Source organism: Dendrobates tinctorius, unplaced genomic scaffold (genome assembly GCF_039654945.1).
Source record: "Dendrobates tinctorius isolate UK_male_01 unplaced genomic scaffold, ASM3965494v1 ptg000016l, whole genome shotgun sequence".
Lineage (NCBI taxonomy): Eukaryota > Metazoa > Chordata > Amphibia > Anura > Dendrobatidae > Dendrobates > Dendrobates tinctorius.
In genome coordinates, this window is record NW_027361684.1 from 42,819,120 (window position 1) to 42,833,105 (window position 13,986).

At 43.3% G+C, this 13,986-nt stretch overlaps 1 protein-coding gene across 1 annotated transcript; it reads right to left on the minus strand.

The window, feature by feature from the left end:
* Positions 1-1,030: 1,030 nt before the first annotated feature.
* Positions 1,031-13,354, minus strand: BCL7B (BAF chromatin remodeling complex subunit BCL7B). Its single transcript, XM_073565752.1, has 6 exons — positions 13,198-13,354; positions 10,526-10,601; positions 9,600-9,678; positions 5,564-5,716; positions 3,170-3,249; positions 1,031-1,816 (listed from the first exon to the last, which is right to left on the minus strand). The coding sequence occupies exons 1-6, from the start codon at positions 13,287-13,289 to the stop codon at positions 1,727-1,729; spliced, it is 570 nt and encodes a 189-aa protein (XP_073421853.1). The 5' UTR covers positions 13,290-13,354; the 3' UTR covers positions 1,031-1,726.
* Positions 13,355-13,986: the final 632 nt, after the last annotated feature.

Sequence of the window (13,986 nt, forward strand, 5' to 3'; positions counted from 1 at the left end):
AGAATGTTCTTCCAGAACTGTGCTGGCTTTTTTAGATGTTTTTTTAGCAAAATCCAGTCTAGCCTTTTGATTCTTGATGCTTATGAGTGGCTTGCACCGTGCAGTGAACCCTCTATATTTACTTTCATGTAGTCTTCTCTTTATGGTAGATTTGGATATTGATACGACTACCTCCTGGAGAGTGTTGTTCACTTGGTTGGCTGTTGTGAAGGGGTTTTTCTTCACCATGAAGATTATTCTGCGATCATCCACCACTGTTGTCTTCCGTGGGCGCCCAGGTCTTTTTGCATTGATGAGTTCACCAGTGCTTTCTTTCTTTCTCAGGATGTACCAAACTGTAGATTTTGCCACTCCTAATGTTGTAGCCATTTCTCGGATGGGTTTTTTCTGTTTTTGCAGCTTAAGGATGCTCGTTTCACCTGCATGGAGAGCTCCTTCGACCGCATGTTTCCTTCACAGCAAAACCTTCCAAATGCAAGCACCACACCTCATATCAACTCCAGGCCTTTTATCTGCTTAATAGAGAATGACATAACGAAGGGATTGCCCACACCTGTCCATGAAATAGCCTTGGAGTCAAATGTCCAATTACTTTTGGTCCCTTTAAAAACAAGGTGGCACATGTTAAGGAGCTGAAACTCTTAAACCCTTCATCCAATTTTAATGTGGATACCCTCAAATGAAAGCTGAAAGTCTGAACTTCAACTGCATCTGAATTGTTTTGTTTAAAATTCATTGTGGTAATGTCTAGAACCAAAATTCGAAAAATGTCTCTGCCCAAATATATATGGACTTAACTGTATATACAGCATACTATAATGCTAGACATGAAGGCCTACTGGTTCTGGCCTTACCTCACATGGGAAAAACCTGGTGACAGGTTCCAATTAAAGGACCCTGGCTCATCATCATTTGTATCATACTTTCAGATTGTTTAGTTTATTTGCAATCATTACGATATCAACAAACTGTAATTTTTACATTTTTATAAAATATTTCATCTTAAGTTTTCAAAAAAATCTCAGAGACCTCCTGAAACAGGTTGGTTCATTTATTAAAAATATCTTTGTAATCAAACACATCCAACATCCATTGTCCTCCTCAATACTAAAATAAAAAAACATGGAATATAAACATAGAATATAGATGTTTTCTATAGCTTTTCTATTAGGAATGGTGCTTTGTAATCTTAGAATCTGGATTAGAAATCTAATAATTTCTAAGTGCTTGGTGTGGAAAACCACTTCTTTATAGGTTACTGGAAATAAAATCATGGCATCTGATTGTGCACCTGGCAAGTGCGCCATGATAATCTCCTGACCAAGTCCTGTAAAGGCCTTTACTTCATGGCAGGGAGTGGCGTTTTATACCTGTGCTTTAACCATTCTTCTCTTAACCAGTAATGATTGTGTAGGAGATACAGACTTCATATAAGAATAGGTAAGCCGTGACGTGGTACATTTAGTAATGGCCAGCTGACAAAAAGCAGGAACATGGCACAATAAGCGGTGGCATATAATGGAAATGATCCAAGCATTAGTACCATGTGGTACCAGTGACGAATGTGATTCATGGAGTAGGATAATACTCTATCACTTTCATTCTGGACTGGGCCTCTGTGAGGCGTGTAATCATTCCCTCCCTTTAAAAAGGTAATTGCACGACTTCCAGCCTCCAGTGCAAGCATTGTCATCTAAGGCAAAATCATTAGTGTATTCATTTGGCACTAGCTTTTCAATGCAGTGTGAGGATGGGAAGGCACATCAGGGCACGCTCTCTTCAATGGTGGCGCCCCAGACTCATCCGGATCTTCTGCCTGGGGTATGAAGAATAGATTTTGCAATCAGAAATCATCCTGTGGTATCAAAACGCTCATATATAAATAATAGATTTATTTTTGTAAGTGCCACCATACATTTACTGTTGCACTTGTGCTTTCATCAACCTCCTGATCTGCACAATACTTCTATTAATTAAAGCTGTCCCAATGTAAACGTGCTGTGATACGCTCCAAAATATGGTCTATGGCAAAGCTATTACCACTGAATCAAAGCTTTGCACATAAAAGCTGCTCATAAAGTCTGAGTTTATGGCTACGTGCACACGCTGCGGATTCACATGCGGGTTTTTCCGCGCGGATCCGCTGGTAAAGTAACCTGCGGTTTTCCTGCGGATTAGCCTGCGGTTTCACACCTCTACTATGTTAAAAGGTGTGAAACCGCTGCGGAATCCGCACAAACAATTGACATGGTGTGGTTTGTAAACCGCAGCAAAACCGCGCGGAAAAAAACGCAGCGTGAGCACAGCGGATTTGAAATGCCATAGGCTAACATGGTACTGTACCAAGTCTGCGGAACTGCTGCGCTTCCTCAGGGCCAAAAACGCTGCAGAAACGCAGCAGAATCCGCAACGTGTGCACCTAGCCTAAGGGTTTGCTCACATGGGCATATAACATGTTCCGTGTGTTCTCTGATGCACTGGGACCAATGTTATACCTTGTGGCAGCTCAGATTGGCAATTTTTTTTCTTATGCCGATTAGGCATGAGAAAAAAAATCACTGCATAATCGGATTGCACGCACCCATACAAGTCTGATTTATACGCAGAGAGACAATGGATGGAGAAACTAAGTTCTCTATCTTCTCCGCACCTGTGCTGCGATACTTTCATGCGAGAGAATCGGATCACACTCAGATCAAACTCTGACAGAGTGTCAGCCGAGTGCCATTAGCCCAATCAGCCCGATTCTCTCGCGTGAGAGAATATACGGCAGTGTGAGCGAGCTCTAACCCTCTGCATCAACACCTGGTGCACCCAATCTGTGGTGAGCACGTTACAGAGCAAGAGGAGTGTGGGAGACTTAGGAAAAGGTGCACTAGAGTTTGTCATTTTATGTCTTGCTCAAAATGGGCTTAGGAGTCCGGTGGGCGGTACTACTTTACGACTGACAAAAATATAAAACCTATTTGAGACTCGTTGTAAGTCATTTTTCATGGTGTTTTTTTTTTTCTGCCAATATCGCTGTGGCAGGTGTGAAACAGATCACTGGAGAAAAATGAAAATGTGCGTCTAGAGACTAATGTGAGCCTGAGAGGTACAAATTAAGTTCTGGATGAACTGAAATAATCCCAAAACCCTCCTCCTGTTAATATGGGAAACGATCTAGTACCTGAGCAGCAGATAAAGCGGGCTCCTCCTTAGTCAGAGTAGGGGGTTCATCCGCTACTTCAGAAGCAGGCACGGAGGGCTCTGAAAAACATACACAGGTCATCTACCAAACCGTAGCCACAAACGTACAGGTCCGATCATTAGTAACCACAAGTAAGGTCGGTTTACGGGACACCTGGATAGTTAGGATGGGGACAGTGGAAGACTCGGGTTTTATCAGGTTTTGCGCTTTGATTAATTTACTTGTTAAATACTTGCTATATAGTGGCATTTGTCATGCCCAGGGTGACACAATTCTGGGAAAACCTGCAAGTTTTGTTGTTTTTACTGAATGCCATCATGTGGATCTTTTTTATTTTCATCTGGGTGATATGCTTTGGCCTTTGTTGAGCCATCTGAATCATGTGGATTCCTTTAGAGTATGTGTGCATGGAGTTTTTTTGGTGGATACGCTAAGAAAAAAGTAAAAAAAAAATTAACATATGCAGAGCAATGATAAAACGATTTGATGTGCGTACATTTCAGTTTTTGTCACTTATGTTAACCGCTTCACGGTTTGAAAGCTGTGCATCATTTAGAGCAATGTTCCCAACTCCAGTCCTCAGGAGCCACCAACAGGTCATGTTTTCAGGATTGCCTTAGTATTGCACATGGTGATAATTGCAGCACCTGGGCAGGAAAGAATTACATCACCTATGCAAACCTGAGGAAATCCTGACCTGTTGGAAGCTCTTGAGGACTGGAGTTGGGAAACACTGGTCTAGATGAAGTGACCGGTCAATTCTTCTGGTGTTTTCTACTTGGAAGCAGCCAATATTTTATGTATAAAATGTAAAAAAAAAAAAGTTCAAAGAGATACCAGAAAAGACACTTCATATAAAACCTCCAGGTACTTCCTATAGAAAAAAACTACGTGAATATGCTGACATCTGAAGACACAGCGTGCATATACCCTTAAAGAAGTTGTCCACTACTAGGACAACCCCTTCCTGATCTAAATGATTGGAGCTAACAAAATAAAAAATGCTTATACTCGCCTCCTGTTCCAGCATTCAGAGATCTGCAGCAGACCTGACTTCCTCTTTATGTTCAAAGCATCTGAAGGTGGGAACAGTGGCGCCAGCGCTGACTGGGCACCGGGGTCACGTGTCACGACAACCGCAAGAGAGCCCCAGGACCACAAGTGAAGACACCGCTGGAACAGCGCCGGCACGAGAGGGGAGTATAGCCTTTTTTATTTCATCTGCGCAGAACATTTAGCTCAAGGTTTGTCTTAGTAGTGTACAACCCCTTTAAGTGTACGGTATAGGTCAGGTAGTCAGTACAGTAGAGCTTGTTTCAATCGGAAGTCAAGATGAGGCAACATGTTCATCCCGTGATAGGCATTAGAGGGTTATCCCAGTACTGTACACTGTCGCATGATGACAACATATGTACAAATCAGCCAGGACACATGTATGATGAGTAGGTGTCAAGCCCGTGTTCTGTCAGGTTTCTCTAGATGCGATGTCATTAGCGCCAGATCCTGTTCTGATGCAGAAGTGAGTGGCGCCAGAATCACCCTTTAAACCCTCAAGTATAGTATTGACATATCGGTGACATATCAACAATCACATCTAGCCTGTGAAATGTTCCCAGAGCCATTATTACCAGTAAATACAGGCATTAGTCCATGTAAAACGTATAAGGCCATATTCAGTATTTGGTGAGCTTTTTACCTCCGTATTTGTAAGCCAAAACCAGGAGTGGGTGATAAATACAGAAGTGGTGACGTGTCTCTATTATACTTTTCCTCTGATTGTTCCACTCCTGGTTTTGGCTCACAAATACTGATGTAATACTCACCAAATAGTGAATGTGCAAACTTGGCCTTGATGAAAACCAGGTAGAAAACACGTCGGAATGGAGGACTGAGTGACAGATGTTTCCGACCCTGGCTTACAAAGTTCTGTATTTTGTCAAGAATGTAATGATGTGAAATCACAACGCAGCAAAAAATATATTCAGGTTTATTACCAGTTATAAGCTTTCAAATAAATTAACTAAATCTACAGGACATTAGATGTTTCTACCTAGTAATTAGAGACTTGGATGCCTCCGAGTGCTAGAAAGGGCAACACAAAATTTAACGATAACTGTACAATTATAGAAAAAAATGCTTTCATCCATAGAGTAGCCATGTCATGTCCATGTTCTCCCAATACACGGATAGTCAGAGGAAAATTCGTAATCCAACATGTGCTACATTTCTGAAGAAGTTTGGAAGATACAGTTATATTATCTGTAGCATGTTTTGTACATATAACAGCCCATAAAAAAATCTATATATATTTCTTAGACACGGCGCCAATTTCTCCGGTGACAGCAAACATCGAGATTCGTCAGGTATCCTTACCATCCAGACTCTCCTGTCCCAGTGTTGGGGGCTGGGAGTCCGCTGTGTGCACAGGACTAGGCGACTCGCTGTGTGTCGGGCTCGGGCTGGAGGTGCTGCTCTCCACCTTTGGTTGGTATACATCCGACAAGGAACTTTGGTTACTGGTTTCATCTGTAAGGAAATAAACATCTTCATGAACAAAATGTTAAAAGTCCAGTCAATTAAATACCTAGAAAACTGGAAGAGCCCAAGTTATGGCGGCATCTGAGAAGCCATGTGTGAATATACCCTGTGTATTTATTGCATAAAATACGCTGTGTTTTACAGTAACAACATAATCAATGCCATTTCTGAAATCTCATGCACACGCTGCAGGGTTTTTTTTCCTCACATGGAATTTTGAGCCCTTATGCATTTTTTTGCCAAGATGCAGCTGGTCAACACTTTTAGGGTATGTGCACACATAGTTTGCGGATTTTGTAGTAAAATATGCAGATAAATCCGCAGGACTAAAGTCCTGCAGTTTATCTGCGGTTTTGCCCTGCGGTTTCACACCTCATAATGGATGAGGTATGAAACCTCAGCGGTTCTGCACAAAAGAATTGACATGCTGCGGATTGTAAACCGCAGCAAATCCGCGCAGAAAAATCCGCAGCATGTGCACAGCATTTTTCAGTTTACCATTGAAAACAATGGTACTGTACAACGCACCTAAATCTGCTGCAGACCCGCAGGGCCAAAACCGCTGCGATTCCGCAGCAGAATCCGCACCGTGTGCACATACCCTCAGCGTTTTTTTTGCCGTGCTTTTCACCAATTCAAAGGAATGCAATATAAAAACGTTGCAAAAAAAAAATCACAAAAAAATGCAACAAAAATGTACGGATTGTAAGCAGCATGTGAACATACCCTTTGAGGCTTTGCAGACACTGCTTGGATGCAGTAAAATGTGCACAAAAATTGGTCATACACATGAGATGGCCGTTTGCCGAATGAATGTTTGGCCGACATCTTTTCTCCAGACTCCCCCATGCACATGTGCGCTCAGCTTTCATGTGTTTCACAAAAACATCAGAGGGTTGGTCGGTCACGTCAGGTTTTGCCATGTTTCTTTGTTCATTCAACCCTTCATACCCCCAACAGTCCTATACAGATGCATGCCGAGGGGAATAAGCCTCTGCTCAGGAACTCTTGCATCAGTTGATCTCTTGCGGGAACAAAGGAGAGGGTAGACTGACATCCAATATGCCAGATCCACTGTGTACGAGGGTAAAGAGGCCCTCCTACATATTGGCCAACTATCTAATCTTGCAGAAATCAAAGGATTTGGCCGTCTTACATGTAATGTTATGGGCACCTTAACACCATATTCCGATAAAGGTATATAACGATTTCGAAGATGAAGGCACTGGTGTGTAGCATTGTATCTTCAAACCCCTTACTGACAAGCTCTTCTGACAGATCTCCAACCAAGGCGTTACAGGACACAAATGATATAGATATGTGCTGGGTGTAATTCTACGTATAATTTTCCTAGTATGTGTGTGTAAATTATATATACACACAGCTCAAAAAACAAAGGGAACACAAACATAATGTAACTCCAAGTTAATCACAATTCTTTGAAATCAAGCTCTCCAGTTATGAAGCAAAGAGATCCTTAGACCCATTGTGAGACCATATGCAGGTGAAGTGGGCCCTGGGTTCCTTCTGATGCATGACAATGCTAGGCCTCATGTGGCTGAACTGTGTCAGCAGTTCCTGCATGATGAAGGCATTGATGCTATGGACTGGCCTGCCTGTTCCTCTGACATGAATCCAATCGAGCACATCATGACTCGTTCCATCCACCAACGCCACGTTGCACCATAGACTGCCCAGGAGTTGACTGATTCTTTAATCCAGGTTTGCAAGGAGATCCTTCAGGATAACATCAGCCACCTCATCAGGAGCAAGCCCAGGTGTTTTAGGTAGGTCATACAAGCACGTGGAGGCCACACATACTACTGAGCATCATTTCCTTGTCTTGAGGCATTTCCACTGAAGTTGGATAATCCTGTAATTTGATTTTCCACTTTGTGATTATCATTCCAAATCCAGACCACCATGGGATATTTTGATTTACACTGATCACTTTTATGTTTTACCATTCTAAATGCATTCCACTATTTAATGAACAATGATTTGTAACTGGGATATTTCATTCAGCAATATCTACGATGTGGTATTTTAGTGTTCCCTTTATTTTTGATCAGTATATACACTTGAAACCAGAAGCTTACATATACTATATAAAAAGACACATATGCATGTTTTTCTCAATATCTGACATGAAATCAGAATAAACCTTTATCGTTTTAGGTCAATTAGGAAATGCCAGAATAATGAGAGAGAATGTTTTAAAGCATTTTTATTACTTACCGCAAAGTCAAAAATTTACATACATTTCATTAGTATTTGGTACAATTGCCTTTAAACTGAATGTTTTGGACCAAAGGTTTGGGATATCCTTCCACAAGCTTCTCACACTAGTTGGTTGGAATTTGAGCCCATTCCTCCTGACAAAACTGGTGTAACTGATCCAGGTTTGTAGGTGGCCTTGCTCGCACCTGCCTTTTCAGCTTTGCCCATAAATTTTCAATAGGATTGAGATCAGGGCTTTGTGATGGCCACTCCAAAACATTGACTTTGTTATCCTTAAGCCACTTTGTTACCATTTTGGCAGTATGCTTCGGGTCATTGTCCATTTGGAAGACCCATTTCCGCCAAAGCTTTAACTGCCTGGCTGATGTCTTGAGATGTTAATTCAGTATTGCCACATAATCTTCTTTTCTCATGATGCCATCTATTTTGTGAAGTGCACCAGTCCCTCCTGCAGCAAAACAACCTCACAACATGATGCTGCCACCCCCCGTGTTTCACAGTTGGGATGATGTTCTTAGGCTTCCAGGCTTCTCCCTTTTTCGTCCGAACATAACGATGGTCATTATGCCCAAAAAGTTCAATTTGAGTTTCAGCAGACCACAAGACAGGTCTCCAAACATTAAGGTCTCTGTTCCACTGTGCACTTGCTAACATTAATCTTGCTTTTTTATGTTTCTTTTGGAGTAATAGCTTCTTCCTGCAGAGTGGCCTTCCATGTTGATACAGTCCTCGTTTCACTGTGGATATTGACACAATCTTACCAGCTTCTGCCATCATCTTCATAAGGTCTTTTGCTTTTGTCCTTTGGTTGATATGCACATATCGGACCAAAGCACGTTCATCTCTGGGACACAGAACCTGTCTCCTTCCTGAGCGGTATGATGAATGGACATTCCCATCTTGTTTGTACTTGCATATAATTGTTTGTACAGATGAATGAGGCACTTTCAGGTACATTGAAATTGTACCCAAGGATGAGCCAGACTTGTGCAAGTCCACAATTCTCTTCCAGATATCTTGGCTGATTTCTTGAGACTTTCCCCATGATGCTACACAAAGAAGCAGTGTGTTTCAGGTGTGCATTAACTAACTCAGATGTTGCTAAACAAACAGAAGCTTCCAAACACATGACATCATCATATGGGCAGTCCAGAATTGTTTAAAGGCATAATGTTCTTAGTGTATGTAAACTTTTGACTTTGCAATAGGTAAAAATGCCTTAAAGCATTCTCTCGCTCTCATTATTCTGGCATTTGGCAAATAATAATAATTATGGTAACCCTAATTGACCTAAACCAGGAAATGTTTAATCTGATTTCATGTCAGATATTGAAAAAAACCTGCATATGTGTATTTTTATATAGCATATGGAAACTTCTAGTTTCAATTGTATCTACTGTATGTATACACAAACAAATACATACATACATATATATATTTTTTTTTGTATAATGACAAATGGGATGCTCGACCATAGAGGAAGGCAAATACCAAGCAGGGCTCTTAAGCGGCCACTTCTATTTAAAAAAAAAAATGTTATTGAACAGTAGAAAAAGCTTTTCAAACGTATCCGAACAGATGCTGGCAAGTTTGCAGAGTTTCTTTTTACTTTGTAATACATGTATCTTACCCTGAAATTCCAGCAGAAGCGAGGAGTTGGCAGTGGATGAAGGATTTTCCAGAGTGGCATTTCCTTTCCCCTTCTCTTTCTGATGAAAAATACAGACGGTACACATTACATTTTCCTACATATAAGACGATGGATATCCACTGCACACATAGGCTAATATGGTATCTGCCTTTCCCTGATTATAAAGTAATAATGTTGTAGATTCGAAACCTTTTAATGGCCAGCAGCCTTTTGTTTCTCTAAGGCCCCATTTACATAAGTTTTTTTATGAGAAAAAAACAACCTAATTTTCATCCAAGCATCCGATGTTACCATCTGCCAGTTTTCAAGCCTCTCCTGGCAACCAGTCAATAAAAAGCTGACAGTACACGGATGTAACTTGGATCACTTAAATGAGCGATTTTCATTCACCTATTGCATCAAAATCGGACATTTCTCTGTACGGACAGTACATGTAGGTGAAACTCGGAGTTGTAATGGGGCTTTACTGAAAACAATAACATTTTTATTTTGTTGGCCGGGGATCAAATCTTCAAGATTATTATGTTGTTTTTCTTCATCAGAGCAAATAATGATTATGCCCCCTCCAACACTATAGCATTGTCACCAACTGCAGGAACGGAGGAGCCCACCTAAGAGGCGACACTGGATGGACCCTGGGTTCGAAAGGAGACTTACCGTTATTTTACTATGTCACATGGCCTGAAAATATTTTAAAATCCTAGAAAACCTCTTTAATTTACACAGTTTTCATCAATAAAAGTAGAGTACTCCTTTAAAAAAAAAAAAGGAGTCAAAGGACAAAATTTTCCTTAGACTCATTGACTCAGTAAATACAAAATAATCTAAATAATAAATACAATAATAAAATAAAAAATATTTTCTATAAAAAAACCTCCAGTTTATTTTTTCTTTTATATACGCACATCTCTTCCGTCAATGACAGGAACCCATTTAAATATCCGCAGGGACGTGTCACCGACTGTCACCCATTTCTTCTCCCTGAAACATAAATAATATCAATACAGCACATGATCACCGAGATCAGTGGTCGTCCATGCGTGCAAAGTGTGAGTACCTCCACTGTGGCCATTTCTAACCTAACGTCAGATCCGGGGGTTTTTTTGGCTTGCTGGATGTGTTAAAAATGGAAGAAAACGGATGGCGAACTAACGGATCCGTTATCCATAGACTTCAGTGTTAAACGGATCCTGCAGAGATCAGTTATTTAAAAATGGACTAGAAAGTTGTTTCTGCACAACTCTCTTGCCAATGGATCCATTCTAATGGATCATTACTGCACATGGGAACAAAGCCCTAGATAATTAAGGTAACTTTTTTTTGCAAATTTTAGTGTTTTTTTCCTCGTTTTAGTATGTTAATATTTATATAAAAATAAAGCCATTTGGTTTTGGAAACTTCCCGTTCACTCAATTTCTTGCGTAGCTTTCATAACACTTTCTCACCATGGGAACCTTATCAATCGCACAATAGACTTCTAACCTACACTGCGCACAGTATGGAGTCAATAGAAAACATAGGCCACAGCCGAGCACGTCTTAGGGGTCTGTTGCGCGATCTACTGACTAAAAATGAAAGATCAAGAAGAAAGTTTACTCTTTATCCCTTCAATACAGCATAAAGGACGTCATTCTGACCAATCAGGACCCATGCGATCATTGCAGGGGTCCGAGCCATACTTCCCTTTAAAAGGCGGGATCGCAAATAACCATTTAAAAGACTAATCCCAAAATACGTTCTCCTAAAAGGAATCTGTCACCCTTTTTTGGCCCATCAGCTGCCGGCATTGACATCAGGTGCTTATCTACAGCATTCTGTAATGCTGTAGATAAGCCCCCGATGTAACATCAAAGATAAGAAAAAAAGAGTTAGATTATACTCACCGGGGGGGGAGGTCTGGCGCCTCCCATCTTCATACGGTGCCGTCCTCTTCTTCCCTTCCTGTAGTGAATCCGGCGCAGGTGCACTGCTCTGCCCTGTTGAGGGCAGAACAGAGTCCTGCAGTGCGCAGGCGTTGGGAGAGGTCCGGCGCCTGCACACTGCAGTATTTTGCTGCACCGGAGCTACTACAGGAAGGGAAAAAGAGGACGTCATCGTATGAAGATGGGAGGCGCTGGACCGGACCGCGACACCCACCGGACCGCCCCCTCCGGTGAGTATAATCTAACGTGTTTTTCTTATCTTTCAGGTTACATCGGGGGCTTATCTACAGCATTACAGAATGCTGTAGATAAGCCCCTGATGTCGATCCCAGCAGCTGATAGGGCATAAAAAGGGTGACAGATTCCCTTTAGGCTATGTGCACACGGTGCGGATCTGCAGCGTTTCAGGTGCGTTGTACAGTACCATTGTTTTCAATGGTAAACTGAAAAACGCTGTGCACATGCTGCAGATTTTTCCACGCAGATTTGCTGCGGGTTCAGATCCACAGCATGTCAATTCTTTGTGCGGAATCCGCTGCGGTTTCACACCTTCTCCACTGTAGAGGTGTGAAACTGCAGGGTTAAACCGCAGGCTAATCAGCAGGTCTTTTGACCTGAGAATTTACCTGCGGATTTTTTCAAATCCACGCAGAAAAATCAGCAGGACCGAAATCTACGTGTGCACATAGCCTTAAGGTTAGTGAATATTGTCATACTGGTCACTGGGGTTCAACAATTGGGGTCCCCAGAAATCCTGAGGATCCCGCCCGGGGTACATACGCTGGACCTCTTGATCGTTGTTGTCATAGGACTGCTGGAAATAGTGGAGCGCTGTGCTCGGCTTACTCCGGCAGTCCCACAGACGATGCACGGAGCAGAGATGGGGCGTGTGTACACACCATTCTAGAGGGGTCCGGAGATCTGTTTTCAGGACTGCTGGGGGTCCCAGTGATCAGCACGTTATCTCATCCCCTATAGACATTGGGGTGTAAGGGGGGGGCGCCCATCAGTGATAGATGGTGTCAGCTTCCCGGCCACGTTACAGATGGCTGCACCTGTGTGTGGAAGCACCCGGGGACCCTCTATGGAGACGCCATGACAGGCATTAGTGGGTGCAGGATCCGGCGACTGACATGTGTCACCCTGGTGTCAGTGCGGCATCTGCGCATGCGGCCGCGGGGCCACAGATCACCCATGTGGTCACCATGACCAAACCCACAAATATATATAAAAAAAAAAAAAAGTGCATGACGTCATCAACATGCAAATGAATCGCGGCCATACTGCCCCTCGTCTACTTCTCCGGCCCATTCCCATGGCAACCATACGCACCGGATTCCTGTGACAGGATCAGACCCTTCGCGCAGGGATCTGTTTATCCAATCACGTAATCTCTTCCCTGCTCGTGTCCTCCAACCAGAACCCTGCCGCCCAGACACGCCCCGCCGCTACTAACAGGAGGGATGGTGACAGCTCGGCCGCACACAGGAAACATCCGATTGGCTTCTGGTCACGTCACTCAGACGCTCGGCCAATCAACTGATCCCCCTTGGCAAGTTATTTGCCGGCTCCGAGGTCCCTTCTAAACGAGCGAGTACCTCACCCACCTAGTCCAGTAGTGGCGCTCACATGACTGACTCAGAACTAGCGCTCACCATCTGCGGACCTTCTCGATGGCCGCCATCACTTTTTTGATGTCATCTTTGGCCCGGCTTCGGGTCTCGGCTCTCACTGAACGGCCTGACATTTTCCTATCGACACCGCGGCGTGACGCCTGGAGGGGCGTGGCCTTATTGCATTCCGCTGGTGACGTCACGCTGGTTGTGTGGAGAGTGCAGATAAATGGGCGGGAACTTTCACTCATAAACTTCTTATCTATGAGGGAAGAGCGGCGAAACTCAGCTCTGACAGGAGGCGGCAGCGGCGGATAACAGCCCTCTATACACACCGACGGCCCCGCTCCTTACCACTACCAGAGAGAATGGCCCCGCTCATTTCCTGAGGTGGCCTATAGGTCAGACCGACGGCCCCACTCATTACCAGAGAGAATGGCCTATAGGTTACACCAGCGACCCCACTCATTACCAGAGGTGGCCTATAGCTCAGATGACTGACGGCCCTGCTCATTACCAGAGATTGCTTATAGGTCAGACCTCCAGCCCCACTCATTACCAGAGATGGCCTATAGGTCAGACCGACTGCCTCGCTCATAACCAGAGATTGCCTATAGGTCAGACCTCCAGCCCCGCTCATTACCAGAGATGGCCTATAGGTCAGACCGACTGCCCTGCTCACTACCAGATATTGCCAATAGGTCAGACCTCCAGCCCCACTCATTACCAGAGATTGCCTATAGGTCAGACCTCCAGCCCCACTCATTACCAGAGATGGCCTATAGGTCAGACCTCCAGCCCCACTCATTACCAGAGATGGCCTATAGGTCA